At 53.8% G+C, this 25,971-nt stretch overlaps 6 protein-coding genes across 6 annotated transcripts; 3 read left to right on the forward strand and 3 right to left on the reverse strand.

Moving 5' to 3' along the window:
- Window positions 1–2,169: 2,169 nt before the first annotated feature.
- MYCGRDRAFT_96591 (uncharacterized protein) lies at window positions 2,170–3,131 on the reverse strand (the record flags this gene model as incomplete). Its single annotated transcript, XM_003848597.1, has 6 exons — window positions 2,170–2,286; window positions 2,345–2,470; window positions 2,542–2,640; window positions 2,699–2,896; window positions 3,020–3,047; window positions 3,109–3,131. The coding sequence occupies 6 exons, from the start codon at window positions 3,129–3,131 to the stop codon at window positions 2,170–2,172; spliced, it is 591 nt and encodes a 196-aa protein (XP_003848645.1).
- Window positions 3,132–3,791: 660 nt separating this feature from the next.
- On the reverse strand, window positions 3,792–10,370 carry PKS1 (polyketide synthase; the record flags this gene model as incomplete). The annotated part of the gene is made up of 2 exons (XM_003848596.1): window positions 3,792–3,866; window positions 3,918–10,370. 2 exons carry the CDS (start codon window positions 10,368–10,370, stop codon window positions 3,792–3,794), a joined length of 6,528 nt encoding a protein of 2,175 aa, XP_003848644.1.
- A 2,679-nt stretch (window positions 10,371–13,049) lies between these two features.
- MYCGRDRAFT_96593 (uncharacterized protein) lies at window positions 13,050–13,367 on the forward strand (the record flags this gene model as incomplete). The annotated part of the gene is made up of 1 exon (XM_003848285.1): window positions 13,050–13,367. The coding sequence occupies one exon, from the start codon at window positions 13,050–13,052 to the stop codon at window positions 13,365–13,367; it is 318 nt and encodes a 105-aa protein (XP_003848333.1).
- A 4,277-nt stretch (window positions 13,368–17,644) lies between these two features.
- On the forward strand, window positions 17,645–20,690 carry MYCGRDRAFT_87993 (uncharacterized protein; the record flags this gene model as incomplete). The annotated part of the gene is made up of 3 exons (XM_003848286.1): window positions 17,645–17,714; window positions 17,769–17,823; window positions 17,879–20,690. The coding sequence occupies 3 exons, from the start codon at window positions 17,645–17,647 to the stop codon at window positions 20,688–20,690; spliced, it is 2,937 nt and encodes a 978-aa protein (XP_003848334.1).
- A 1,257-nt stretch (window positions 20,691–21,947) lies between these two features.
- On the forward strand, window positions 21,948–22,807 carry MYCGRDRAFT_87994 (uncharacterized protein; the record flags this gene model as incomplete). Its single annotated transcript, XM_003848287.1, has 2 exons — window positions 21,948–22,613; window positions 22,670–22,807. 2 exons carry the CDS (start codon window positions 21,948–21,950, stop codon window positions 22,805–22,807), a joined length of 804 nt encoding a protein of 267 aa, XP_003848335.1.
- A 504-nt stretch (window positions 22,808–23,311) lies between these two features.
- On the reverse strand, window positions 23,312–24,655 carry MYCGRDRAFT_111233 (uncharacterized protein; the record flags this gene model as incomplete). The annotated part of the gene is made up of 2 exons (XM_003848595.1): window positions 23,312–23,708; window positions 24,323–24,655. 2 exons carry the CDS (start codon window positions 24,583–24,585, stop codon window positions 23,312–23,314), a joined length of 660 nt encoding a protein of 219 aa, XP_003848643.1.
- Window positions 24,656–25,971: the final 1,316 nt, after the last annotated feature.

Raw genomic sequence — 25,971 nt, forward strand, 5'->3', positions numbered from 1 at the left:
GTCTTCAAGGAACGAACACAATCGTTCCCGGCTTGGCCTCGCACGGTATGTCGACGGGAGTGTCGTCAGTCACATTCTCACGCATGAGCAGGTGGTATCTGTACAAGTTGTACAAGTGGAGTCTCGAATTAAGATTACATACAACCAAGCTACTGACAAAATCAAACCCGCGGTACAGTGACTTCCAACCCAAATTTCAGTGCGCAGAGCCGGTCATTCGCCCGATTCCATCGATGATCTGTTTGGTACTTTTCTCAAGATTCGCTTTTCACTTCCCAACAGGAAACCCCAGATCCTTCCATCTCACACAGTACACTCGGACATCACCGTTCCAGGCCTACCCCTCCCCCTCTACCCACGAACCGCAGCTTTGCCCTTGCCCTTGCCCGTAGTCTTGCTACTGGACTCGGCCGTGGCCTTGCCCTGAGGCTTCGCCGTGGCCTTGCTCTTGGGCTTGGCCGTGGCCTTCTGCCTCTTAGCCTTTGGCGGCATCAAGACCGGCGCCTCGCGTTGCTTTGGACGCGGCTGTTGCTCCATCACCATCTCCGCCTCATCCGCCGACTCATCATTGAGGTAACCCTCTTCGGTCCGCTGGCCATCCCAAACAAGCCTGTCCTGCCTCCTTTGATGCATGCCTGTCAAGGTCGACAGCTCGGACAACATGGCCTGGCGGATGCGTTCCACCCTGGCATAGTATCGCAGGCGGACCTCTGGGTACAATAGCCCCGCACGCTGCTGCTGCTCGTAGACCTCTCCAGTAGGCTCAAAAATGGCTGGGACCACATGGAAACAGCAGAGCAGCCTCCAGCCGCCTTCGCAAACTTCTTCGTGCTGTTGTTCGGTCCACGTTGGATCGATCTCGTCCGCTTCGGTCTCGTCCACATCGGTGTGCTGCACAATGGCCTGCTCCACATCGGCCTGCTGCACATCGGCCTGCTGCACATCGGCCTGCTGCACATCGGCCTGCTGCACAGCGTTCTCCTCAGCTGCGGCCTCCTCCTCTCGGCGGGCTTCCTGTTTGGCTTGTCCGCGCGTTCTGTGAGGATTGGGCGCAAGCTCGCGAGCAGGCGTGTTGCCCTTCTCTTGCTGCGCGATCTGGGCGCGCGAAGGGTAGGCATTGGTGGACGAAGATCGAGTTTGGAGAGGGGAGCGGCTAGAGGAGGCCACGACAGGAGTGGGAGTCGAAGGTGTGCGGCGGTGAAGCGAGGCCTTGGAGTTCTGACGGCTTGAGAGGGGAGGCACGTAGGTGGTGCCAGGTGGAGTGCGGATGCTGGAGGCGCCATTGGGGTGGATGCCGGTAGGGGATGGTCCGTACGAAGGGCTGGTGGTAGGGACGGTACGGCTTGACGAAGGCACGACGAACTCGTGGGTGTGACCGGAGTTGGCAGGAGTGGTAGTGGTGCTGTGGGACCGAGGGGAATCGTGTGGCGATGGGGTGTTGGCACCGGTATTGTCGACAGTGTTGCCATTTGTGTTGGTGGTGCCGTCGATGCTGGAAGTGTTGATGTGGATCCTGAGGCTACCAGGCTGGTGGATGGCAACATTGCTGCCATTGCTCATGATCGCGGTGGTGTTAGTGGTGCCCTTGTGGACGTCAGAGTTGACAGTCTTGTCGTTCTCGCCAGTGGTGTCGGCGGCGTTGGACTTCTGGTTCGAGTCTCCACTTGTGTTGTCTGCGCGGACGTGAGCGGCCATGTTGGGGCCATCGGCCATGTCGGTAATGACCGTGTTGACGTTGAGGTCGTTGGAGGTGACCTTGGAGGAAGCCATGTTGAACGCTCCCTTGAATTGGTGTGAGTTTCGAGAAGTTGAAACAAAATCTCTCTGCTTGCGCAAGAGTGTTTTGACAGACAGAAACTGGGCGGGAGAAAACATTTATTCCTCCCAGCGCCAGTTTCATACGACGACATCTTACCTAATTTGCTCGTTCCTTACCATCTGGTTGTTGCGTGGTAGCTTCGTGAGACTCACGATCCGTACCATGTCTCCGGTTCAGAATTTGGATGGCGCCCTCCACTACCGGCCACCACATGGAATTGAATACCGACAGTCTGCGGTTGTCTGAACCTTCGCGCTGCAATGGGCAAGGACCGTACACGGTCCATACGGCACTTCGATGCTGAACCTGGGCTTTCGTTGGGACATGAGCGCACTTCGATACAGCGATAATCAATCGTTCGTCGTCTCCTTTCGACCCTGGCCGCCGTCGTCCGCGCCTTCATTCTTCTCTTTTCGCCGCATTCCGACATCCCAATTGTAGACCCGCGCGGTAGCTACTTCCATGGTCTGCAAACTGCGTCAGCCTGTGTGCCTGTGGTAGATCGCCAAGCCCACTTTGACCTACCGTGATTTGCTCTCTCAAAAAATCGAGGTCTTCCTGACAGTTCTCTAAGCTTGACTGTGCCGCTTCCAGCTTATCGCTCAGTAATGTCTCCGCTTCGTCCAGTGTGTATGCAAGCATTACGTTGGCCTGTGATTATCATGTCAGGATGATCATCCAAGCAGCGTGTGGAGAGGGCCAGAGGCAAGGTTTTGACTCACCCCGAGCCAGAGGTAGACTTCGTCCGTCTCGTGGATGTTGGCCTTCGCGAATAGAGTATCGTTAAGCTCGAACATCGCCTCGAACGGCTCTGCATCCGTCTACATTTGTGGTCAATTAGCGGCGCTCGTGGTGCGGAAAGCATTTTGAAGCACCGACCTTCCGCGTCTTCAAAAACCGGATCGTATCGAGCGTCCGCTGAATGTCCGGTAACTTATCTTTCAGGCCCAATACTCTCCGCTGATTGTTCTCGCTCATGAATTGGTATTTCTGGATCATCTCCTGGAATTTCTTCAATGCGCCTTCGACGTCTGCTCGCGTTGTGACATAGTCCTCCACGCGGTCCACGAATGGCGCCTGAAGTGAGATCCAGCGGGTCAGTAAGGTCGTATATTATCGCAGAGTCAAGGCGGGAGCGATCGAGGCAGTCCGATGGTCCGTTGGTATGCCTGGCTGCCCTTTGTGTTGGGGTGTGCTCACGTATGGAATTCCACGTGGATTCGTTGATCTGTGGCATCATCAGTTTCCATCAATTCACTTTGCACAGCCTCGGTCCACCGTCCACTTACCCAGCTTTCTCAACCGCGGCCATAGTATCTGTCGATAAACTTGACCTTGTTCTTGATGGCTACAAACGTGGAAAAGCTCTCGATATTGACCCAGGTCACTGCGTATATTTGATCATATCGGGGGTATATATCAAACTGTAGTGCCTCAGGCGCCAATGCCTTCTTTTCTTGACGAGTAAACATGCGAGTGCAAACATGAATGCGTGGACGATTGTTCGCCACCGCGCAACACCCATGGACCAATCAGCTCTGCTCCAAAACGTCTGCAATCTTTGGACACTGCCTGTACTGCCGTTGGGCTGGACGACTACGAAGATGGTAGACTTGGAGAACATTCATGGAATCATCCTTTGGCGACGACCATGCCGAGGAGCCATCCCGGGCACAGTCAACACCATCGTATCTGCAAGGAAAGTAGCTATCTATCTGTGTCTGTGGTTCCGTTCAATCATGATGACATCCTGCCCCAACAATGCTCCCCAAACAAAATCCCAAGCTATGCATCGCCCATCATCTCAAAAGGCAAAGGCCGTGAAGCACATATCAAAGTTCTCATCAGTCTCGCTCCATCGAGCTGAAACTTAGCCGTCCCGCGATACGCCGGCCAAGGCGAGTCTTGCTTCAGCCCAGTTCCCTCGATGCATGCTGACAAAATGCTCAAGAATGAAAGATATCGAGAACGATTATGCCTTCCACTCGATGCCTTCCTTGATCAATTGACCCAGCTCAGAAGCGTGGGGGTCTTTCATCATGGAGAACTGTGAAGATGTTAGCCAGTGTGTCGAAGCTTTGTGTTCGGAAATACTCACATGATGACCTCCCATGACTCCAAACTTCATGTTCTGACCACACAGCTGTGCCCAACCATTATCTGAAAAGTCGGTGCGGTGGTTGAGCAACCACTTCATTGGCGCCGGATCCTCCTCTTCAGCTGGAGGTGGGCGTGGGTCGCCTGGGTTCCCAGCGACGCCATCTTTGCACCAGACAGCATATGTTGGCAATTCAGCAATGGTCGGCTTCGGGTCATAGGCAGAAAGAGAGCGAATGGCAGCGGAGAAGTGAGGCAGCAACCACTTGGGTGTCTTGGCCGGATCGCCGGTGCCAAGAAGACCGATCTCGTTGAAGAAGACGTGAAGACGAGTAGGTAGTGGAGCGAGGTTGACCGGGCAAGGTGAGTCGAGAAGGAGGAGTTTCTCGACCTTCTCGCCGGCTGCGAGAAGAGCTTGAGCGACGGCATAAGCGATCACGCCTCCAGCCGACCAGCCGCCGATGATGTATGGTCCTTTAGGCTGGCGACGGCGAATCTCGGCCAGGTAGATGAGGGAGGAGACTTCGATCCCACATTGCCATTGCTCAGGATCCTTCATGAACGGACAGTTGAGTCCGAATGCGGCGACATGAGGACCGATGTTGGGAATCGAGACGTAGCTGGTGGCTGAGCCTGATCCGTCGGGTAGGAAGAACACCTTCTTTGTGGCAGTCTTGGGATTGCCTTGGAGGAGGACAGATGTTGCAGAAGGATACTGTGAGATATCGGTCTTGTTGATGGCAGTCAATCGCGAGGATACCTCGTTCATATCCGTCTTTGTTGAAGGTTTCGAGAGTTTCGGTCCGACCGCCTTTGGCTTGGGTCGCATACCGAGAGCGTTCTCGATATCCACCAGGGTGGGATTTGTCATGAGAAACGTGCCGGGAAGATCGATGCCGGTCTTCTCTCGAAGTTCGCCGAGAATGGTCAGGCTCATGAGCGAGTCCATGCCCATCTCAGCAAGCTCGGCGTCATCTGTGACCTCGCTGATGTCGACTCCCATCTCCTGAGCGATGATGTGGCGAGCGATGGAGACATCACCGACATCATCAGAAAGGGAGTCTCCTGTTGGCGAGTCGGGACTTGGCTTGCCAGCATCAGATTGTGGAACACTTGGAGCGGAGCTAGCAGGCGTTGACATCTCGTCGAAAGGAGTCGCTACGTCTGTGGTGGCCAGAGAATCAGTGTCAGAGTCATCCTCGGATTCTGTGGTGCTTTCGACGTTGTTGAATTGCGAGAAGTACTTCTTCATCTCACCGACTGTTGGGTAGTCGGTGAAGAGAGAAGGGCTGATCTCCATACTCAAGTCCTCGCGGAAGATGGCGGATATCGTGAGAGAGAGCAGCGAGTCGACACCAAGGTTTTCAAAGTGTGCATCGTCCACCAGCTCGGCGACGTCGACCTCTGTCTCTTTCGAGAGGATGGTCAAGACCTTGTCGACCATGCTTCCAGCGGGCTTCTTGGCAGCAACCTTGCTCGGCTTCGGCATGGACGGTGCAGCGGCAGCCTTTGCTGGACCGGCACTCTTGCGAACAGGCGCAGGTGCCAGCATGCGCTTGACTGGAGCAGCGACCGAAGCACGAACTGGCGCAGGTCTCTGAGCGATGGGCGAAGGCTTCGCTTGAACCGCAGATCCCTTGTTCGGAGGTAAGAATACATTCAGGACCTTGCGAGGGATCTGCTGGAACTTGATGCCTTCGCAGACTGCGACAATCTCATCACCTTCCATGATGTAGACATCTCCCTTGGAAATGTTGTTTGGCTGTGGCACCATGCGAACGTAGTTGCGGAGCTTCATGCCGGCGACCAGAGGACGGGAGAACTTCATCGCACCCCAGCCGTGGGATACGTAAACGTTCTGCTCGGAATCGAGAAGATCCGATGCATTGACGATGAAGCCAGAGATGTGGCAAGCACCATCAATGTGATATGGTGGGCAGTAGAAGTCACCATCGTCTGGCTTGGTCGGGAAGTCGATAGCAGCAGATGCTTCAGTGTTGGCTCCGTCCAGGACGACTTCGGCCATGGCCCGGTATTTGTCGTCATAATTGACAAGAGCTTTGAACAGCTTGTATGCCATGCCGCGTTGGACCTTGTGAGCGCCGCCGGTCATTGTCCTTGCGGTGAGCATGTCGATCTGCGCCTTGACCATGTAGTTGTATCGGGTCCACTCGCTCGCCCAGACAGCTTTGTCTTCGTAGCGGATGGTGCAGAAGGCATGATCTTGGATCTTCTTGCCATCTGGATGCACACTGCGGAACTTGAGAGACACGGTCCCGAGATCGAGATCAGCAGTCGCCTCCATTTCCAGATGTTGTCCTTCAGCGGGCTGCGGGATGTTGGCGATGAACGGCTTGGGCACTTCCATATTGCACACATTCATGCCCGGAGTCTCAACACCCGGCTGAAGCTCCTTGTAGATGTAGTCACCGACAGTCAAAGCCATGTCGGCGTAGAGCGAGGACGGGCAGAGTGCAGCGTTGTTTACCATGTGGCCACAAACGACTGGATACAGCTTGCTGTCAGCCAAGTTTGAGCGGATGACCACAGTAGCTCGGTTGCCATCGAATTCTTCGCTGATGACGTTCTGGCAAGAAGTCGAAAGGCGCTTCGCAGGCACTTCGATGACAGGTGCAACGATCTCCTTCTCAACAATGACCTCTTTGGTCTTTTGCACCTCGCCTTTGGTGAGGGTCCAGTTGTTATGGTAGTCGAGCCAGTACTTTTTGTTGTCGAAAGAGTACGTCGGCAACGTGAGGAGCTCTTGAGCATCGTTGAATTCGCGGTGGAATTCGTCGAAATTGAAATTGACACCAGCGGTGAACAAATGACAGATGCTGGTCGAGATGGTCTTCCAGGCATCCTCGCCACGGCGAAGGGAAGGTGCTGTGATCGTGGTACCAATCGAGGCCTTGACCATGCCAGAACAGACCGGGTGGGCACCAACTTCGAGCCACGCGGTCTTCTCATCGAAGACGGCCTCTTTCTGCCCGCTGAGAAGAGCAGACGAGAAGTTGACAGTCTCTCGAGCATGGCGAGCAAGGTAGTCGGCGGTGATTATTCCGCCGTCGCGGATAACGATACCCACCAGAGGCGAGAGTATCGGGACCGAGGGCTTGTTGAAAGTGACTGAGGAAGCCACCTTTCGGAACTCGTCCAGAATGGGATCGACCTGTGCAGAGTGGAAGGCGAATGGCACATTGAGCTTAGTGGCCTTGAAACCGTTCTTTCCAAGGGTGTCGTTAGCAGCGGCGACGACATCACTGCTGCCGCAGAGGACCGTCTCCTCCGGACCATTGATACACGCAATTTCGGTCATGTTAATACCAAGTGCATTGCGAATGGCCTCGACTCCGCCCTTGACAGCAAGCATGCCATGTGTGTGAGGCGTGCACTCGCGGACGAGAAGCTCGGCACGGCGACCGACCAATAAGACCATGTCCGATGCAGAGATGACACCAGCGACGTGAAGTGCTGCGTATTCTCCCAAGCTGTGACCTATGACTGCAGTTGGCGTGACTCCCCACGAAGCCCACATGCGAGAGAGTGCGACCTGGATGCAGGCCATGCCGAGTTGGACCTTGACTGGAGACAAAGTTTGGACATCAGTTCCATCGAGCAGCTCCAAGAACGAAGGCAAGCCTTGGATGCGAGCCATCTGGTCGAGTTGATCAATGTCATCGCGGAAGCTCTTCAGATCTTGGTAAAGTTTCTGGCCAAGACCGGTGTATTGAGAGCCCTGACCAGTGAAGCAAAAAGCAGTCTTGGTGGTCACCATGGGGACTGGGCTGTATGAGTCTTTGGCTTGAGCCTCCAGAGCGTCGGCAACCTTGCTGATGTCCGCCAGAGGGAAAGCAACACGGTAGTTGTGTTGAATTCGTCGTGCGGTCAAAGTGTACGAAAAAGAAGGTAGAGTAGTGCTGCCATTCTCAGCGACATACTTCTGAAGATTCATGAGGTTTCTCTTGAGAGAACCGATGGATCGAGCAGTTACCGTAATTGGCAGGGTGCTGCGAGGATCGACACCGTTTGGCATCTTGTGGACTGGACCATCTTCGATGAGGAGTGCAGTGTTGCCCCCAGCGGCGGAAAAGTTGTTGAGGAAGACTTTGCGAGGAGCCTCGGTCTTGCGTGGCCAGTCCACCTGCTTGAGAGAAATGTGCACATTGCGGTCTTTCAAGTCGGCAGGGAAGGTTTTGTTGAGCTCGCCCTTGACACCGACATTGGCCGGAATCTTGTTGTTCTTCATCATCATCAGGACCTTGACAAGTGAATTGATGCCGGACGCAGCTTCGGCGTGGCCGACATTGGCTTTGATGGCGCCAAGGTGAACAGTCTGTTCAGGCTTGCGCTGGCGGCGACGAGGAGCAAAGACGTTGGTGACAGATGTCATCTCAATACCGTCTCCAGCCTGAGTACCAGTGCCATGCATTTCCACGTAGCTGATCTCGTGAGCATCGATGCCAGCATTGGCGAGCACCTGTTTGTACAAGAACTCTTGCGCGCCGGCGTGAGGGTGGGTGATCGAGACGGCCTCCGCTGAATGGTTGGTGGCAGCTCCAAGAATGCATCCGAGTATGTTGTCCTTGTCGGCGACAGCATCCTGGTAGCGCTTGAGAATCACAGTACCACAGGCATCGCCACGGCAGTAGCCATCGGCGTCGTTGTCGTACGTCTTGCAGCCACCAGTCTTGGACAAGAACTGGCCCTTGGAAAGACCAGAGAAAATGTCTGGGTTGGTGAGAACGTTCAAACCGCCAGCGCAAGCGGTGTCACAGTCGCCCGCCCACAAGGAGGTGCAAGCAAGCTGGATCGCGGCAAGGGAGGATGAGCAGGCGGTGTCGATGGAGTAGGAAGGTCCGGAGAATTTGAAGTAGTAGTTGATGCGACCGGGCGCAAATGCTCGTACACCGCCAGTGATGTAGTAGGTGTCGACATTCTCCGCGGCATTGATCTCACGCCAGTCATCGGAAGTCTGTCCGTAGAATGTGCCGATGCGGTTGAGCTTGGTGGAAGTCGAGCGATTGGGCACATATCCAGACATCTCCAGCGCTTCATACGCGGTGACCAAAGCCAGCCGACCCATCGGATCGGTTTGAGCGGCTTCACGTGGCGACATGTTGAAGAAGCGAGGATCAAAGAGACCGGGCTCGTCGATGAAGCAACCGAAAGGCGTGTGAGATTTGTTCTTACCCTTGCCGGAAGGGTCGCAGTGAGCATCGGCGTCGAACCGATCGGCCGGCACCTTGCGATGGACGTCCAAGCCCTTCATGAGTAGATCCCACAGCGCCTCGTGGTTGGCAGAGTTGGGAAATCTTCCGGCCATACCAACAATGGCGATCTTGTCGGTTTGCGTTCGACCAGTATATTTCTTGGTCTCGACAAATGACGCTTCGTCAACAATCATTACATCCGCTTGGCCACCAGCTTTGAGCGCGGACGACAGACTGGTCGCAATGTTGCTGGCACCGAGCGCGAAGATCTTGGCGCCGCAAGGGTAATGGCCGATCTGGGCAACCGTTTCCTCGAGGAGGTAATCCCAGCGTACCGGATATTGATGTATCTCGCCGAGGGCAAGCTTGGCCAGTTCGTAGGCATTCTCCGAGACGATGGGCTTGCCGGTCGCAGCGGAATGAACAAGGGAAGCAGGCATGTGCTTGCGGAGCTCCTGGCCAACCTCACCGCTGAGAATACGTTCGCATTCGGCCTCGCCGAAAAGATGTCCAGCGTGGTATGGGCCATAAATGGGGATTGAAACACGATGATTGATAATCAGTGACGACTCCTGGAAGAATCGTTCGACGGTGATGGGGGGTCCGGAGACAGTGAGTGCCATCGTGGAGACCGCACTGACATACGCCTGGTTCGATCGCGGAATACCACTGGCCTCGTGGAAAGAGGTCAGAGCGTCTTTAACATCTACCTCGGAGGGACCAGAGATAATCGTAGACCAGGTCGACTTGTCTTGGCTGCTCTGTCCGAGCATCGACCGGACATTGTCGACCACAGCTCCCGAGCGAAAGGCGATGCGGACGAAATCGACACCAACAATCGCAAGCTCCTCCACGGTCTTGGCGGAGACAACCGCAGAGGCAGCCAGCAGACCAGTGCAGAGGCCAAGCACACGTGTGTCGGATACTGCAGGAAGCTCGCTGGGGTTCTCCGAGAAGTAACCGATGTAGTGCCCGAGCTGGGCAATCGTAAGAAATGCTGATTCCAACATGAGGACTTTTTCACCCTTCTGGTAGTATGCCTCGATCAGATTGCTGAGGGTGAGGAAGTCCGGCATCACTTCGCGTTGGCTTCGGGACAGGGTGCGAGTCTCTTCGCGGAGAGCAAGAGCGCAACGCTCGACAAAGCTGAGCAGCAAGACATTGTCCTTTCGGAGAACGATTCGATGGAGGAGCGGGTATTGTTCGGCGGTTTGATCGCCGAAGAGAAGTATGTTCGACATGGTGATGATATTCGCAGTTGTTGACAGAAATTTCGATTTGAGTTGATCTGAATCTCTCGCTCGCTCCTGGTATTCGTGGCAGTTGAAGTCGACGCAATCACAACCGTGGTGGCTAGGCACGGATGATGCTGTATGGTTGGCAATGCTCGAGTGATCGTCGGTGAGCAAGGTGTAAGTCGATGTAGATTCAAGCAAGATATCAAGGAGAATCAGTCAGGTGGCTAGTCTGTCTGATGCAACGGTATGGAAAGCAAGGAATGAGATGAAAGGAGACAGGGCGCCCAGAGAAGATACCTACTGCTATATTATGTATTGCTGATGGATTCGGCTCGTCAACCGGGATTCTGGATATAGTCAGGACCTGAGGATCAATGAAGGTGTGATAGCAGACAGATCTGCGTCCGCTGCACAGTGGGTCCAACATCACCTGTGGCTTCCAAAACCGGAGATCCAACGATTGTGCAGCTGAAGGGCCAACTCAGGATCCACCTACGAAACCAAGGCATGTGAGGATCGTGAACCCAGCGGCGAGAATCACGCGTCGGTGGAACTATTGATAGGCGTCATGATGCTGCAGAGACACCGGATGCCCTCTCAGGTAAAAATCCCAAAGGTGTTCGGCTCTCCATCATGCCCGGAGAAGGCTCATTCGGAAAGGCTCCGCCGGATGCAGTTGGCACTCCACAGTCGAATCCCGAGAAGATTGTGCTATCAAAGCACGCTCTGCTACTTTGAATTATGCTGCAGAACCTGGGATGATTCATAGATCAGAGGAAGGAGGGCTCTTGTGCGCGAGCCACACATGCGTCTCCGGCTGTGCACCACGAGGCCATACCAGGCGCTACATGCCTTGCTTGACATGCCTGACGATGCGACATCGTTCTCTGGCACTCAAGAACGAGGCTCTGAGCATGCTGGGTCTTCTGTTGCTGGGTCGGTCAATGAGATCTTCCTCACTTTGAAATGCGTGTCAGTTTCTCCCTTACGATGATGATTGCGCTTCAACGTCAGCGTTCGTGTCCGCGTCGGCGTCCAAGCCAACAGACCGTACTATGTACTTGGCGAGGATGACCCGGCCGTAGTTTGTCCCGTTGTCGTCGATATTTGTTGACGTGCCATGGTCGCGCCGAGACGAGAGACGTGTCCGTAGCGCTGTTTGTTATTGACGTCGTAAAAATACGCGCTGATAACCCTTCAATACATCGATAAAGTCCAGCATCGACTTCTTCCCTTCCTCTTCGCCTCATTCCAGCATGTCCATCTATCTGCTCGTTGCCATCAGCTATGCATACTAGACATCAATGTCCGCGAAGATTCGGTCCTATCTGCACTTGTAGGATATTTCTGGACAAGTCCTTACCTCGCCAACCCGAGTCGTGCGACCTGCGCCTTGTTGCATGCATAATCAAAGCATAATCTCTCCGACAGTCGCACCACAGCGTCTAGCATGCTGCTGTGACATGGCCTCTCTGCTGAGGCTCTCTCGATTGATGCTGTGATCTACATACTTTGCAGCATCTGGTCCGAGAAAACCGAAGAAACCCTACTAGGTGGCTATCCGCAACACTTGCGCGCTGTTACATCAAGCGCCAGGGAGGAACTTGACACTGTCGGATGTCCTATCTTCTACCAGTACCAAAATGCCACATGGTCGTAGGAAAGAACTCCTCCTGGAGCTCAGGTCATCCGAATAGAAGCCACGCGGAGCAACACCGAAGCATAGATGTACCTCTGAGATGATAAATCAGAATACCGACGCAAGATGAGCCTCGCATGATGAGCCACTTCTTGCCATCGCCTTTTTCGTGTTTCAAGAGCCACATGGTCGGCCCACGAGCACGTGTATATTCAGTGTAATGTTGCACGAGGGAAGGAATGTTCGACGCATGGAACTCCGACGTTACTCCACATATCGTGCAGAGTCTGGTCGACGCTTCTACGACCCAACAGCAGTCCTTGTGCAATTCAAAAACTTTGTGAAGGTGACGCTCGCTTAGACAGGCCTCCACTATCACGAAATTTGCTTCTGCTGATCATCTCAAGTCGCAGCCTTTCCGGAGACGCTCCACGACCCAGGCGACCTTGTGTGCGACGGTCACCACATCTCCTCCTGGTGCGCTCGAAGGGCAGCCTGATAAGCCTCTCCAGCTGCAAGGCAGAGGCTCGATCACCGACCAAGTTGCCGGAAGCGGAGATTCTGCTCGGCCACGGTATGCCTGTGATTTATCATGCGCGTCCATAACAGTCATCGACCGGAGCTTACAAAGTCTCCTGCACAGACACCACAGCGCAACGAGGAACAAACTCGGCCAAACAGTCTAGTTTTGCCTCGAGGAAACAGCTCATGCCCTCCGCATGTGGCGTGAGAAGACATGTTATCCTGCTTGCCTCTTAAAGCCATATGCAACATCACTTGCTGATAAGCAAATACTCCTGGGCATCGACCGACATCGTCACAGTGTGTAAGCTTGAGCATTGAGCACTCTCAGACCGACTCGAATCCGATTCCGACAACGCAAACACCGATGCGGTCAACATTGCGAGAGTCGATTGGGGAGGTCGCGAAGCTCGAATCACTCTGATTGTCCATGACCAATAGCACTGTATGAAGGATCGCCTAGCTGTCAGCAAAAAACCTCAATGACAACGACCTACTGTAGCGATAGCCCTTCCGTAAGCATGCAATGCAGCCACATCTGGACATGCCGAATGTTGCTAAATTTGGAGCCTCTCGAGTTGTCAGATGCCGGTGAGAGCGGCGCCAGCGCTGTCGCTTGCCAATGCTGGCGTGTGCCGCAACGCAAAGATGAGTCGCAGAGGCATCCATCGGTCCAGTACTCGCTCGAAGAGTTCACCGCTCGGCTCTACGTTGGACAATCGACATTCGATCCAAAGGTGTGCGCCTTTGTCCACTTCCCTGCGCTTCTGCAGCTCGATCAGAACGATCAGAACGATTTTCTCTCCGAGAAGAAGTGGAGCGCAGCTCATGCATTGTAGGTACCCGTGAGGGGTGAGGTACAAAGGATTAACAGGTCCCGGAGGTGACAGAGGAGGCTGCAAATGCCAAGCAGATGGTAATTGCTTCGATTGGATGACAGCCGGGTGCAGGTCTTGCTGGTGAGAGTATCTGTGGACGAGCGGCGCTTTTGTGGGGCCACGCGCAGACGAAAACACAAGACGCATTTTGCACGCAACTGACAATGACATGCGACTGTCGAGAGATGAGGAGACCAGGGCATGCGACTGTCGAAAGACATAAGCATGCATCCTGTTCAGCCGAGTCCTTTCGTAGACAATTGCAATAAAGCTGACACAGCGAACGGACCGTCGAACGACAGCGAAAGCTTCGGATACCAATTACAAAACGGCTGGAGTTTACTCGACGGAAGTGGCATTGACGAGCGGCCCTGATAGTCAGCTCACGCATAACGACACAATAAATTGCCCACCATTTGCCTCAATCGACGAATGAAGGATGTTGCGGCTTATCCGCAGCTCACATTGACCGGTGAGAGCTTTCATGGCATTTGAATTCCTCCCGAAATGGCGAACGTCTTTGAAGCGAAGAACGGATCCAATGCATGATGCATGCATGGTACAGCTGCGGCCTGTACATTGCAGGGCTGTGAGCAACATCAGTATTACATAAGTGGCTGAGGCTCTGTTGCCAATGAGGAGAACTTCAGCTTCAATACTCATCGCTGGCATGCGTAGATGGCGGTCATGTAGCTGTGGAAAGGCTTCTTTCAATGCGACTGCCAGCAACCTTTCCACTGAGACGCACACGCTCACAACCCTGGGTCTTCTGGAGGTCGTCCTTGATCCGCGCCGCTGATAGTGGCTGAGAAGAGCAGTGCTGAGAAGAGCACCAATCCTGAGAAGAGCACAATGCGGCTTGGCGGAAGGGGTAGGTAACTGACTAGATCCGGCAATGAAATAGATTGCGAGCACTGTGGAGAGGAATTCGGCAATGGGTTCGTGCGGTATGTTGGGCAAACAGATGATGATGCCTGAGCTTCACATGTCCGCTCTGGCCGGACAGACTCCGGCGCCCGAATCACGGCGTATCGTCCGGAGGTTTGCCAAGTATCGGTCGGCTGTTTGCCAGGTTCTCCGCTGTAGATCTGCTTCAACACTAGTACCTCCGCGGTATGTGTGCCATTGATCGGCATTTAGCCACGTCGACCAAGAATCAAGTATACAAGCTTCGCTTACGTCGGAGCAGGTACCTGGTGTCAGCCACCCACGTTGTAGTGGAGATGGATAATAGCCGATGCGCAGATAGATGTTTAACGGCAGCGTCGATTGACTCCTTTACCAGTACTGTCATCGCAAGCCACAATTGACAGGCTGTGGTGCTTGCTCGGCAGCTGAGCCAAGTGCGGAGAATATGTGTGGCTGGCTGAGACGGAGATGTCTGCTGAGTTGGTTGGCTAGATAAGGTCCTGTTGAGCAAAGGATCAAGGTGCGGACTGACAACTCATCACTACACGTTCCTCTTTATCAGCCACCGGTCTATACGCTTCGGCGTTTCCGATGGGACTGATGCTCCCTCTTGGCTGCTCGCGGATCATAGCAAGGACCATGGCGCTCGGCTCTGCACATTCAAATCCTGTCAACTCCCACCGATGAACGGCCGGCCTCTTCCACGTGGAGCTCCAGTGCTGATTCAGGGTTTGAAGCGGGCAATGCAGTTCACAGACGGTAGCGAGTGCCTATTATTGCCGATGCCAAGGACGGCTTGCGGCTGACACGTGCATGTGCATGCGCAAGACTCGAGGATCCTCCACGACATGTTGTGTCGGAGTAGTCCGTGTGTGGGTTTGTGGGTCCAGGATGTGCATAGCCTTGAGAAGAGCCTCGCCGGCTCAGGTGGAAGAGGAAACTTTTTGGCACGTTCTGCATCTCTCGGGGTCCGGAGCGGAAAATAACAGACTGCAATGTATGCTGTATGCAAGATTGAAAATCAATGGAAGAAGACGTCAAGCCCGGAAGTGCCGACGAGCTAGCGGGCCGTAGCGAGACCGGCCCGAAGCCGGAACTCCACCCATGGAGTGAATGCTCAAATTTTCTCACTTCGCTCGTAATGCTTCGACAATGGCTGACGACTCCTACTCATGCTGATTTAGATGGGATTCCAGCGAGAGTCATGAACTCGGACACAAAAGCAAGGCAAAGCGAGTGACATGCTCTCTGCGCCGCTGTCTGCATCTGGCGCCTTGAAACATTCATCCGACTGAGGTTCCACAATGACATCTTCATATGTTCAGCGGTCCCGAGCCAAACACTCTTACGCATTGCAGACTTCCATTCTTCCGCGCATATCTTCGTGAGACTCTGCTCACGAGGTTTCAAAGCACGACACGAGGTCGACACGAGTGCAGTGGAATGTGCGGATATAGTACCTCGTACTCCATTCCACGTTTCGCGGCGTTCGTGCGCAGGACCCGAGGAAGGGCAGATGTAACTTCCCTCGTGCGCAGTCATGAATCATTATGGTAAGGTATGACGACCCAGGACCGCGACGATGGGCTCACAGACTTGGACCATATGGGAAGTAGTTCCGGGAGGGTGGCCATTGGAGATGTGAGAATACCACGAGCAACATGCAGCTGCGGGAACCACGAGATCTGGAAGGCAACAGTACCATAACCTTCTGACAGTCGAACGATTGGCATGCCGAAGAGACATTTATGGTCACTACCTTGACCACGAGAGTACAGTCATCATTCCGACTTGCCGGCTGCTCGATGAACATACAATTATAAGACATGGCGAAGCAAGGCACAACATGGGCAAGGAACGGCTTACGCTGACAATGAATCCTCCGACGAAAACCGGGGGTGTTTCCTGTGAATGTGGCAAGTCTGACGCGGAGGTTACGTTGCGGTCCAAGACGTATACAAGACTACGGTAACACCCAGCAATGCACGGAAATCTGATCGTCGTTCCGAGGGGCAAGATCTCGAGGCTTCTGATTTGTATTTCGCACTGATGACATGCAAATGTAGACATGTGCGAATACCGGAAGCAGACGGCCGGTTGTTCGAGTGTAAGCGTCATGCACGGTACCACAAGACTCTTGGGCCCTGTGTCTTGGAATGGTGAGGTTGCACGACGTGGAAGATTAGGCATACCTCTGCCATGTGCACTCGCTGCACCATTATCGGGGCTCAGGACGAGGCAAGGCAATCCACCTGGTGATCCTGTCACAGCATGGCGATAGCGTGGAAAATATCACAACAGACGCAGCCCGCCTCCTTGTTCCATCTGAAAATTCAATGTGGACGATGGCCCACGCAAGAAGCGATCGAGGAACGTCAACTCGAGGTCTTCGAGCGTTCCGGGCATCAAGTAAGGCGTTCGCTTGCAGAATCGAGGTATGCGCTGGAAGGACGAAGCGTGCGGATCGGAGGAAGTCAAATCTTGTCGCGGATGACTTTTTGTTACACGACAGCAGGGACCGGTCGGATTCGGACAACAGAGAAGACTCCACTGGGGTTGCGGGAAGCCACATGGATTTTAAGCGATGACTGCCGGGGTCGGCATATGCAGCCACAGGGGTAAAATGCAAGGTAATGCAATGGATGTATGTATAGCATCGCACCTACATACAGTACCAGATACTGACCACACCGCGGCTCCGTGCGTTGCATTCAAGATCAGGTCTTGCAGCTGCCCTTGCCACGATTGACAAGCCTCGAGTACGAGCCGGGATCAATCCTCCGATGATGAGCGCTTCTTGTCGCTGGTGCTTCGATGCAGCATCCTGGACGAATGGAACATGTGAAGGTAATCGATCTTCTACTGCATGGCGCTGACCATGATGAGGGCAATGACGACGATGAGTCTGTCGGATCTTACACGCTACTCCTGCCATCACCCTTCCTCCCATTGCGGCATCGTTCTCAGCCAACAGGAGAAAATAGATGCGTTGGTTGGATCAGTTGGACCCACTGCAACCCAAGGCTGAGCATCACCTCATGTGTTTGCCCCACTAACGTTCCCAAGAGTTCACCTGCGCGAATGCGTTGTCTGCATATGTTGGGGTCGTTCTTGGAGGCCTGCTGGAGCGCGAGTCGCTTAGTACGTCCCTCTGTGAACTCCTCCTCTCTACGTGTCACTGTTCCCTCTTCTGACTTGCCAGGTTTCATTAATCTCCGACCATATCTCTTGATCCCCCACACACTGGTCCTCTGAACTGCCACCCACATTGCCTGCCTCGAGGTATCAAGTCTCTACGATCGTCGACCATTGGTCTCTACGACGCGAAGATGGTCTTCTGCACATATTGCGGGCAGTCATTCACTCGTGATGAGCATCTTGAACGCCATATTCTCACACGTCAGTTGGAAGGGGAATACTTGATCAACGACAAGGCTAACGACGAGCGTACAGATACCAATGTCAAGCCATTCAAATGTTTTACTTGCCACATGTCTTTCGCAAGGCGGTTCGTATACATGGAGCTCTGTTTATCTTGTGTATACTAACATGATCAATGGTAGGGACCTCCTTCAACGACATTACACCGTTCACGGACGAGATCAGAATCAGAACGAGATTCCCGCGGTGAATGGCATGATTCCAAAATCTGCTGGTCGAACACCCATTGCTTGCAGTAACTGCGCGAAGACGAAGACGAAATGCGACAAAAAGTTCCCTTGCTCCCGATGTGCTGGCAGGAACTTGCGATGCACACTGCGACCAACGAGAAGAGCTTCGAAGAATGCAAACCGGGTCGGAGCTACACTCGAGAGTGCGACAGATGTTCCGACGGAAGTGACAACAGTCAACGTTGAGGCAACGTCCAAAGACACCCGAGCACAAGAAAACTCATCCAGCCCGTCGTCTCAGAAGTCTGGAACGCCAATCAGTATCGGTCCCATTATGGAAGAGACTCCCGACATAGCTCCGCCGCAGCCATTCACCGAGCAAGTCAATGGTGGACCAACTCCTCCCGAATTCTCTCCCGATCTGCAAGAATCGTTCATGGACCACAACCTGATGTCTGGATTTCCTGGACTTACGAATCCAAGCAAAGATAGCTCTGATGATGGCTCGAGTCCGCGCTTTCTACTTGACTGGAGCCAAATGCAGATGCCACTTGGATACGACAACATGATTCAATCGGACCTCATGCTCGATCCGGAATTGAGCTTCGATCCAAATTCAGTACCACTTGCACCGCATGCTGATGGTATTCTTTCCATCATGCCAGAGCTTGCGAATGGCGGCATGGAATCATTGATCACGCCCTTTGAGACGCCCAAGATGTCTCGGTCGTTCGTCGAACTTGGTCTTGGGAATTCCAATCCTGCTTTCCACTCTCATCGACATCAGTCCATGCCGTCGGTACAGTCAATACCGAATAGTGGCAATGAAATGCCCGCTATGATTGCTGCTCAAGATGGCTGGTCAGCATTTCGATGCACGCCCACTCTACCTTCCAGCTCGTGTCCAAAGACTGCGAAACTTAATCTGGAGCAGCTGGAAGAGACTTTGAGGAACCATGAAGGCTGGGTCAGCTGGAGTCCTCGATGGGAAGACAACGATCTTGCAGGCGGTGGAGACCATCTCACAGTCATGCAACTGCACGAAAGCACTCGAGACAAGCTTTTGGCAATCATGCAGAGCTTCCTCCACAAAGCTCTCGAAACGCATCGAGAAGGTCGTGGAACGAGTAATGGCTCGCACTCGCCAAACCCCAGCGGAGCGTCAAACTTCGTTCTGCTACCGCCGGGTCGAGTTCTCGAATACTTTCTCCGGTCGTATTCGAACAGCTTTGAACGATACTTCCCACTAACCTCACGGAGTACACTAGACGCCAACGAGCTGATGCATTGTTACAACGATCGAGCCGCCAGCATTCTGGTCCTTCTTATGATCGCACAAGGAGCGGCAAACATCCCATCTCCTGAAGCACGTATGCTCACGGGCGGCTTGACCGAAGCCTGCAGAATCTCATTATTCGACCTCATCGAGCGAAACATCATCATGTCCGGCGATCCAATTGTGCTACATTCGGCTCTTCTATTCACTGTTCAAGCTGCCTGGAGCGGAGACAAGTGGCAAATGGACATTGCTATGGGTCAGCGTGGCATGTACTTTGCGATGCTGCGTCACTCAGGAGTTCTGGACCGTTCCTCACATGCCGCTTCGGCACAACCTCAGCGGACTCTCGAGCAATTATGGACAGACTGGATTCAAAATGAATCTCGCAGTCGTCTCATATACTCCTGGGTCATGGTCGATCAAGACCTCGCTCTCTTCCACGACACTGCACCACTTTTCTCCGTCACGGAATTTGGTGCTCCCATGCCCGACGCCGATCGTCTTTGGCATGCAAAATCTGCCGAGCAGTGGTCTTCTACCTTCGAGAGAGTGCACGAGTTCTCTTCCGGTTTCTCATCTGTCGGATCTGGCGCTCGGCCTCTCTCCCTACGAGACCTCTTCCGTCACTTTCTCGACGACGACCTTATCCCGATGGGGATCGAAATGACTCCACTCCAGCTGCGACTTCTCCTCCACCCACTCCAATCCATGGTCTGCCAATTCTCTCAACTACTATCCTGCTTCGCACCCGCTACCTATCGTACTTCGATATCCGTCCACCCCAACCAGGCGCAACCCTCCTCGCGGAACATCTCCCAATCATCAACTCGAACTCGCCTCGCCGAAGTCCAGGCACTACTTCAACGCTGGTTCGACCTCGCCGAGCGCTACCTCAAAGCCAATCCTCTGTGCGCCTTGATGCAGACAAACCTTATACTCTTCCACCTGATCTCGCTCAATGCCGTCACCAATTTCCCTGAGATCGAGCGTCTAGCAAGACGAGAGAACGTCGACGGAACCTATCATCAACTCCTCTGGCTGCACAAACGATGTATTCCAGATGTCGAAGAAGCTGTCTTCCACTGCGGGCAGATCTTCAGATTGGTGCGAAGTATGCCGAGAGGTGTTCGGCCGCCGTGGTGGGCTGGAGCGATCTATCGAGTGGCGCTCATACTCTGGACCGACTCACTTACGCACAAAGATGCACTGACTTCGACATCACCACAAGGGAATGGAATGTTCCCGAGTCCGATTGCTGGTCCATCGTTTGCCATCGATGCTCTACCTCCAGACCATGCTTTGATTGTGCGATACCTGACGAAGCGGGAGGGCGTGCCTTGCGTGACAAAGTTGGATGGCTCGCAGATGGGACTGGAGAGAGCCTATCCAGTGTTGAGGCATTGCGTCGAGGTGATTGATGAGGGATGTTCGACGAGGTTCTCCGATGCGATCAGAGGGAAGCTGGAGAGATTGTCTCGAGGGTGATGGGTTGATTTTGACCGGGCACTCATACGTTTTGCTGTTCTTTCTTTTGCTGATGATACGATTATGTTTCTCGGAATTATTGGAATCGTCCTTCACGATCATGAAGGGACGATTTATGAAGTACCAATGTAATGATGATCTTGAACGAACTGCACTGAACTTTTCGAATCTTTCTGGGAGCTATATAATATGAGCTTCTACGATGAACTAGCAAGCAACGGAAGTCCAACTTGAAGTGTGGATTCCTCCATCTTCACGGCTCCATACTCCGGCGCAGTGGTGGTTGTCTAATAGCGCAAAGACCAAATTACTTCGCAATCATGTCTCGGCCTCTGAACGGCATCCTGCCGGGTCTTCATGAGATGTTCAGTGAATTGTTCCTCAATACCGACATAGAGTTCCATCAGCATCAACAATATCTATCAACGACTCGCTAAAGTAGTCTCCAGGCTGTCCAAGATTCGAGAGGACCTCACAGTCACAGAACCTCAAGTCGCTCCAAAGCTTCCCAACATCGCCCAGCACCCATCCCGCTGTATGCACATCCCTCCAACACGACTCCGCATAGTCAGCCTTCGACTCCTCCGACCCGAAGCACATCCATCGGAGAATAGCAAGCGGGGGAAGTCCGACAGCTCCTTCCCACGGCCCGCCCTCCTTCACTCCAGAATTACCCGAACCAGTTAGCGCCCCACTGGCATCGAACTCTGTTCTAAATATACAACATTTTTAGAGAAGTGGTGAATGTCCGTCGTCAGCATGATTGTCGTGCGAAAGAGCTTGTTCCGAGTGCTCGCGGTTCTCGCTGTTGAAGTGGGCCGAAACTGTGTTGGTGAGACGGTGATTCTCGTCTTCTCGCGGTCAGATAACTCTTCGTTGGACAACTTTCCCAACCGGAGACTTTGGAGCCGGACTTACCCACCCGCCAACACTCCGGTGTGGATATGCCTTACCTCTGAATCTTCGCCCGTTCGCACTTCTTGTGTGAGAGCGAAGGCACGGACAGCGAGCTCGGTTTAGATTAATTCGGAAAATGTAAGTGGATTCATCTATTCGTTTATCAATCGGGCAGCGTATCTGGAAGGATGCGGTATATATCCTTCGTCACTTTCTCATGCTCGTGGAAAAATGGTAGAAAACCAAGCTCCATCCTCATCATCGTCTACCCTTCAACCCAGACTTTCTCAAGACCCTCTCGGCGCCATTGCAAAGTACAACTCCCTCCAACCGACCTCAACACCTGCGCCAACCACCACAATGGCCGTCACACCCTATGTCGACACCTCCCGCCTCGATGGCAAAGTTGCTCTCGTCACTGGCTCCGGCCGCGGCATCGGCGCCGCCATGGCCATCCACCTCGCCAACCGCGGCGCCAAAGTCGTAGTCAACTACGCCAATTCCGTCGAAGCAGCCAACAAAGTCGTCGACGAGATCAAGTCCCGCGGCGGCGAAGCGATTGCCTTGCAAGCCGACGTGGGCGAGGTCTCGCAAACAACCAAGCTCATGGACGACGCCGTAGCACACTTCGGACAACTGGACATCGTCTGCTCAAACTCCGGCGTCGTATCGTTCGGCCACCTCAAAGATGTGACGGAAGAGGAGTACGATCGCGTGTTCAGGATCAACACCCGCGGACAATTCTTCGTGGCGAGGGAGGCGTACAAGCATTTATCGGTGGGTGGCAGGATCATCATGATGGGTTCCATCACCGGTCAGGCGAAGGGTGTGCCGAAGCATGCGGTGTACTCGGCTTCCAAGGGTGCGATTGAGACGTTTGTCAGGTGCATGGCCATCGACTGTGGCGACAAGAAGATCACCGTCAATGCTGTCGCTCCCGGTGGCATCAAGACGGACATGTACCATGCTGTCTGCAAAGAGTACATTCCCAATGGCGAGAACTTGACCGATGAAGAGGTTGATGAGGTGAGTTCCATTTGCCGATGGTGGCTTTTCGATTGCATCACTGATATCCCTCACAGTACGCAAAGACATGGTCTCCCATGGACCGCGTCGGCCAGCCTATGGACATTGCCAAAGTTGTGGGCTTCCTTGCATCCGAGGACGGAGAGTGGATCAACGGAAAAGTCATTGGTATCGATGGCGCCGCCTGCATGTAAAAGATTGTGGCCCGCGATATTGATACCATATCGGTTGTAACTCCGCGAGCGTTTGCGAATTGTGGGGGCGAATCTGGTGGATCGGCTCCACCATGATCGATTGCTGGGGTTGTAGATTGTCGAGTCGTTGAAATAGAATCAAACATGGAGAACTTGTTCACATGCTCGTTCGAAGTGACCTGCCACCAATCAAGGCGTCATCAGAAAATCTCGTACGCGCGCGTCCATTCTGTCGTGAAACCCACGAGATCAAGAAAGATCGATGTCCTGCACGATATCCACGCTACGGACAATTGTTTTTATCCTCGTGCGTTGCGGTGAATTCAATGTTGCACTGCGCTTTGCATTGCATGATGTCGGTGGGTTCGTGCGTTTTTTGGTGTGACAGGGAGGAAATGCACGCTGGCGATCTTTATTCGGAGATTGACTGCGAATGACGGTGTGGCGTTGTCTGGTTGATAGCAATGCTCTTGAGATGCGTTGTTCAAGCTGATGTACTGCTCATCACATACCAGCAAGTACGTTGTTAAGTGATTGAGATTTGGAGTCCCTGAATCTGCGCTTTTTGGAAGCGGCGGTCGCAGTATTGCCGGGTGGCGGGACAATCGCCTTTCCCATCTGCTTCCGGAAGTGGTGAGTACAGGTAGTGAGAAACGGCGGCTCACGACCACCATATTCTGGAGATCGCAAAGGTGGGTCGCTCAACCGCAGGCGGACCATGGGCGAATGTTCATCTTCCAGTGTTCTCGGCACCCAGTCACTCAAGAATGTGTTTAGAGATGAATCGGATGGGCCCTCGTTGAGATGTGGTGCTCTTGAACGGTAGTCACGGCTGCTGCATTTGTTTGATCGCTGCGACATGCGGCCATCAAGCTTCAGGTAGTCTTGCCAAAAACAACGTCTGCACAGTTGATCAGTACGGGTTTCAAAAGGCGGGCAGGAAGATATGAGGACCTCGAGACGGTCCCGCTCTTGTCGTGATCCATCCATCCCTGAGTCTCGCCAACGGCGGACCAGACCTCTGGAGACATCCCAGGTATGCTGACGCAAAAGTCCCTCAGCTGTGGGAAGGTATTGAGGTAGCGTAACGAGGCCTCAGTCACTCGGTTCTGATGGACCAGGCGGATGGATTCAAGTTTGCTGAATCCACGATGAGTAGCCGCATCATCTGCCCATGATCGAACTATTCTGTCTGATAGTCCAAGGTCCTCAGAGTCGTCAAGCTTCCCCAGAATCGCAAAAAACGAGATATTGGGCAGCTGTGAGACAGACAACAAAAGATCCGTTGTCAGGCTTATGTCTTGCAGTGTCAGTTCCACGAGCCAGTCGCACATTGGACTGCTCAACATCGGGAAGACCAATCGAGGATGAGGCCTGATGGCTTCTATCGATCTCGTCCGGGATTTCCCATGAAGTATCAGGGGCGCGAACAATGCCCATGTCCGAGCGCTGTCCAGTTTGCTGACGATGCTTTAGTCATAGCCGAGTGAACAGCGTGCTCCGAGGGGTTCTCACTTCTCCTGAATAGCTTTCCATATACACTCCAGAACCGGATTGGGGACATTCTCCAGAGAGCTGGCACTCAACGAATCGAGATTGCGCAGCAAAGACCGCATTGTCATATCGAAGAGAAATCTTGAGCCAGACCCGTGCCGATTCGGCCGAGGCTTCGGCCTGGGTTGTGCTTCGGAATAGACTGGCAGCAGCTGCTTGTGCATAGACTTGGTTGACATGGTGGTTTCGCTGTAGACCAGGCCGCTGTCCTCGTCGAACGCCATGTTGAGTGAGGTCCGGAGGACAGTGTTGTAGGTACCAGGAAGCGCTGAGTCGTTGAGGCACTACATGGTTGTCTGAGGCGTGGTAGATAGACTCCCTTGCTTCGACGAAGGCGCGACGAAGAGAGACGTGCCAGATCGGCCAAGGCTCGCTTAAACAGAGCTACTGCGATAGAATAAGGTTGGTCCCTCCCGCTGCCGATCTCGCTCACAAGGGTCCAGCAGCGCTCAATCGTGCTCGAATCACCTCAGACCTCATACTCGTCCTCGACTTCTCTCAATGTACATGATCCAGCACAGAGACAATGTGCCTCTGTACGCCTCTCCACCGTCATGATCGGACGAAAACATAACGCCCTCCTCGCAGCCTACCACAACCTGAAACCGCTGCCTCTCACTCCCTCCCAATCAACGACGTCATCAACAAATCCGCAAAGACCGCGCACACGACAACAGCAATGTAGTCGGAACGGCTACGCAACAGTCGCCAGCGACGCAGCTGAACCACCCTCTCCTCCCAAACCAAAAGAACACATTTGGCCAACTCCACCCAAAGGCCGGACGCACCCAACTCCCTACCAGATCTTCGCTCTCCCCGTAACCGCACCCTACTCCAAAGCGAAGTACTACGAACTCGTCAAAATCTACCATCCCGACCGACACACTTCCTCTTCCACCAAAACCTCTACCTCTCAAGCCCTCGCCCTCGAACGCTACCGCCTCATCGTCGCCGCCCACACAATCCTCTCGGACCCCGCGAAACGCTCCGCTTACGATCGCTTCGGCGCCGGCTGGAATGGCCGCTCAGAAATCTCCCACAACACCACAGGAGCATGGGCTAACCACTCTCCATACCACCCATCCGGCCGCAGCGGCTTCCAAGGGAATTGGCATGATCCGGCGGATAATATCTGGCAAAACGCAACCTGGGAAGACTGGGAGAAATTCCACTCTCGTCGAGAAGGAAGCGGGGCAAAATCAGGACGCACAGAACCGGTCTACATGGCCAACTCATATTTCCTCGCGGTCGTGCTCGCTCTCTCGGCCATGGGCACGGCGGTGAACTATAATCGCGCGCAGGACGCGGGCACGTATTTCATCGAGCAGCGGGACTTGGTACATGATCGTGCGGCGAAGGATTTGCGAAGAGTGAGGATGGAGGCGTCGACGCTGACAACGAGGGAGGATCGAATTGAGTACTTCTTAAGGCAGAGGGAGGCTACGTTGGGGTTGGGAGGGGACTATGCGGAGGTGAGGGAGGAGAAGGCGGCGAGGGTTTTGGCTGATCGGGAGGTTTGTGGGAGTGAGCAGGTGAGGGAGAGGGATATTTCAGATCTGGAGAGGAGATAGGAGATGTGATGCTGTGGTTTGGCCGCTGGTGCCCAGGGT

Source organism: Zymoseptoria tritici, chromosome 11, assembly GCF_000219625.1.
Source record: "Zymoseptoria tritici IPO323 chromosome 11, whole genome shotgun sequence".
In the NCBI taxonomy this organism is placed as follows: Eukaryota; Fungi; Ascomycota; class Dothideomycetes; order Mycosphaerellales; family Mycosphaerellaceae; genus Zymoseptoria; species Zymoseptoria tritici.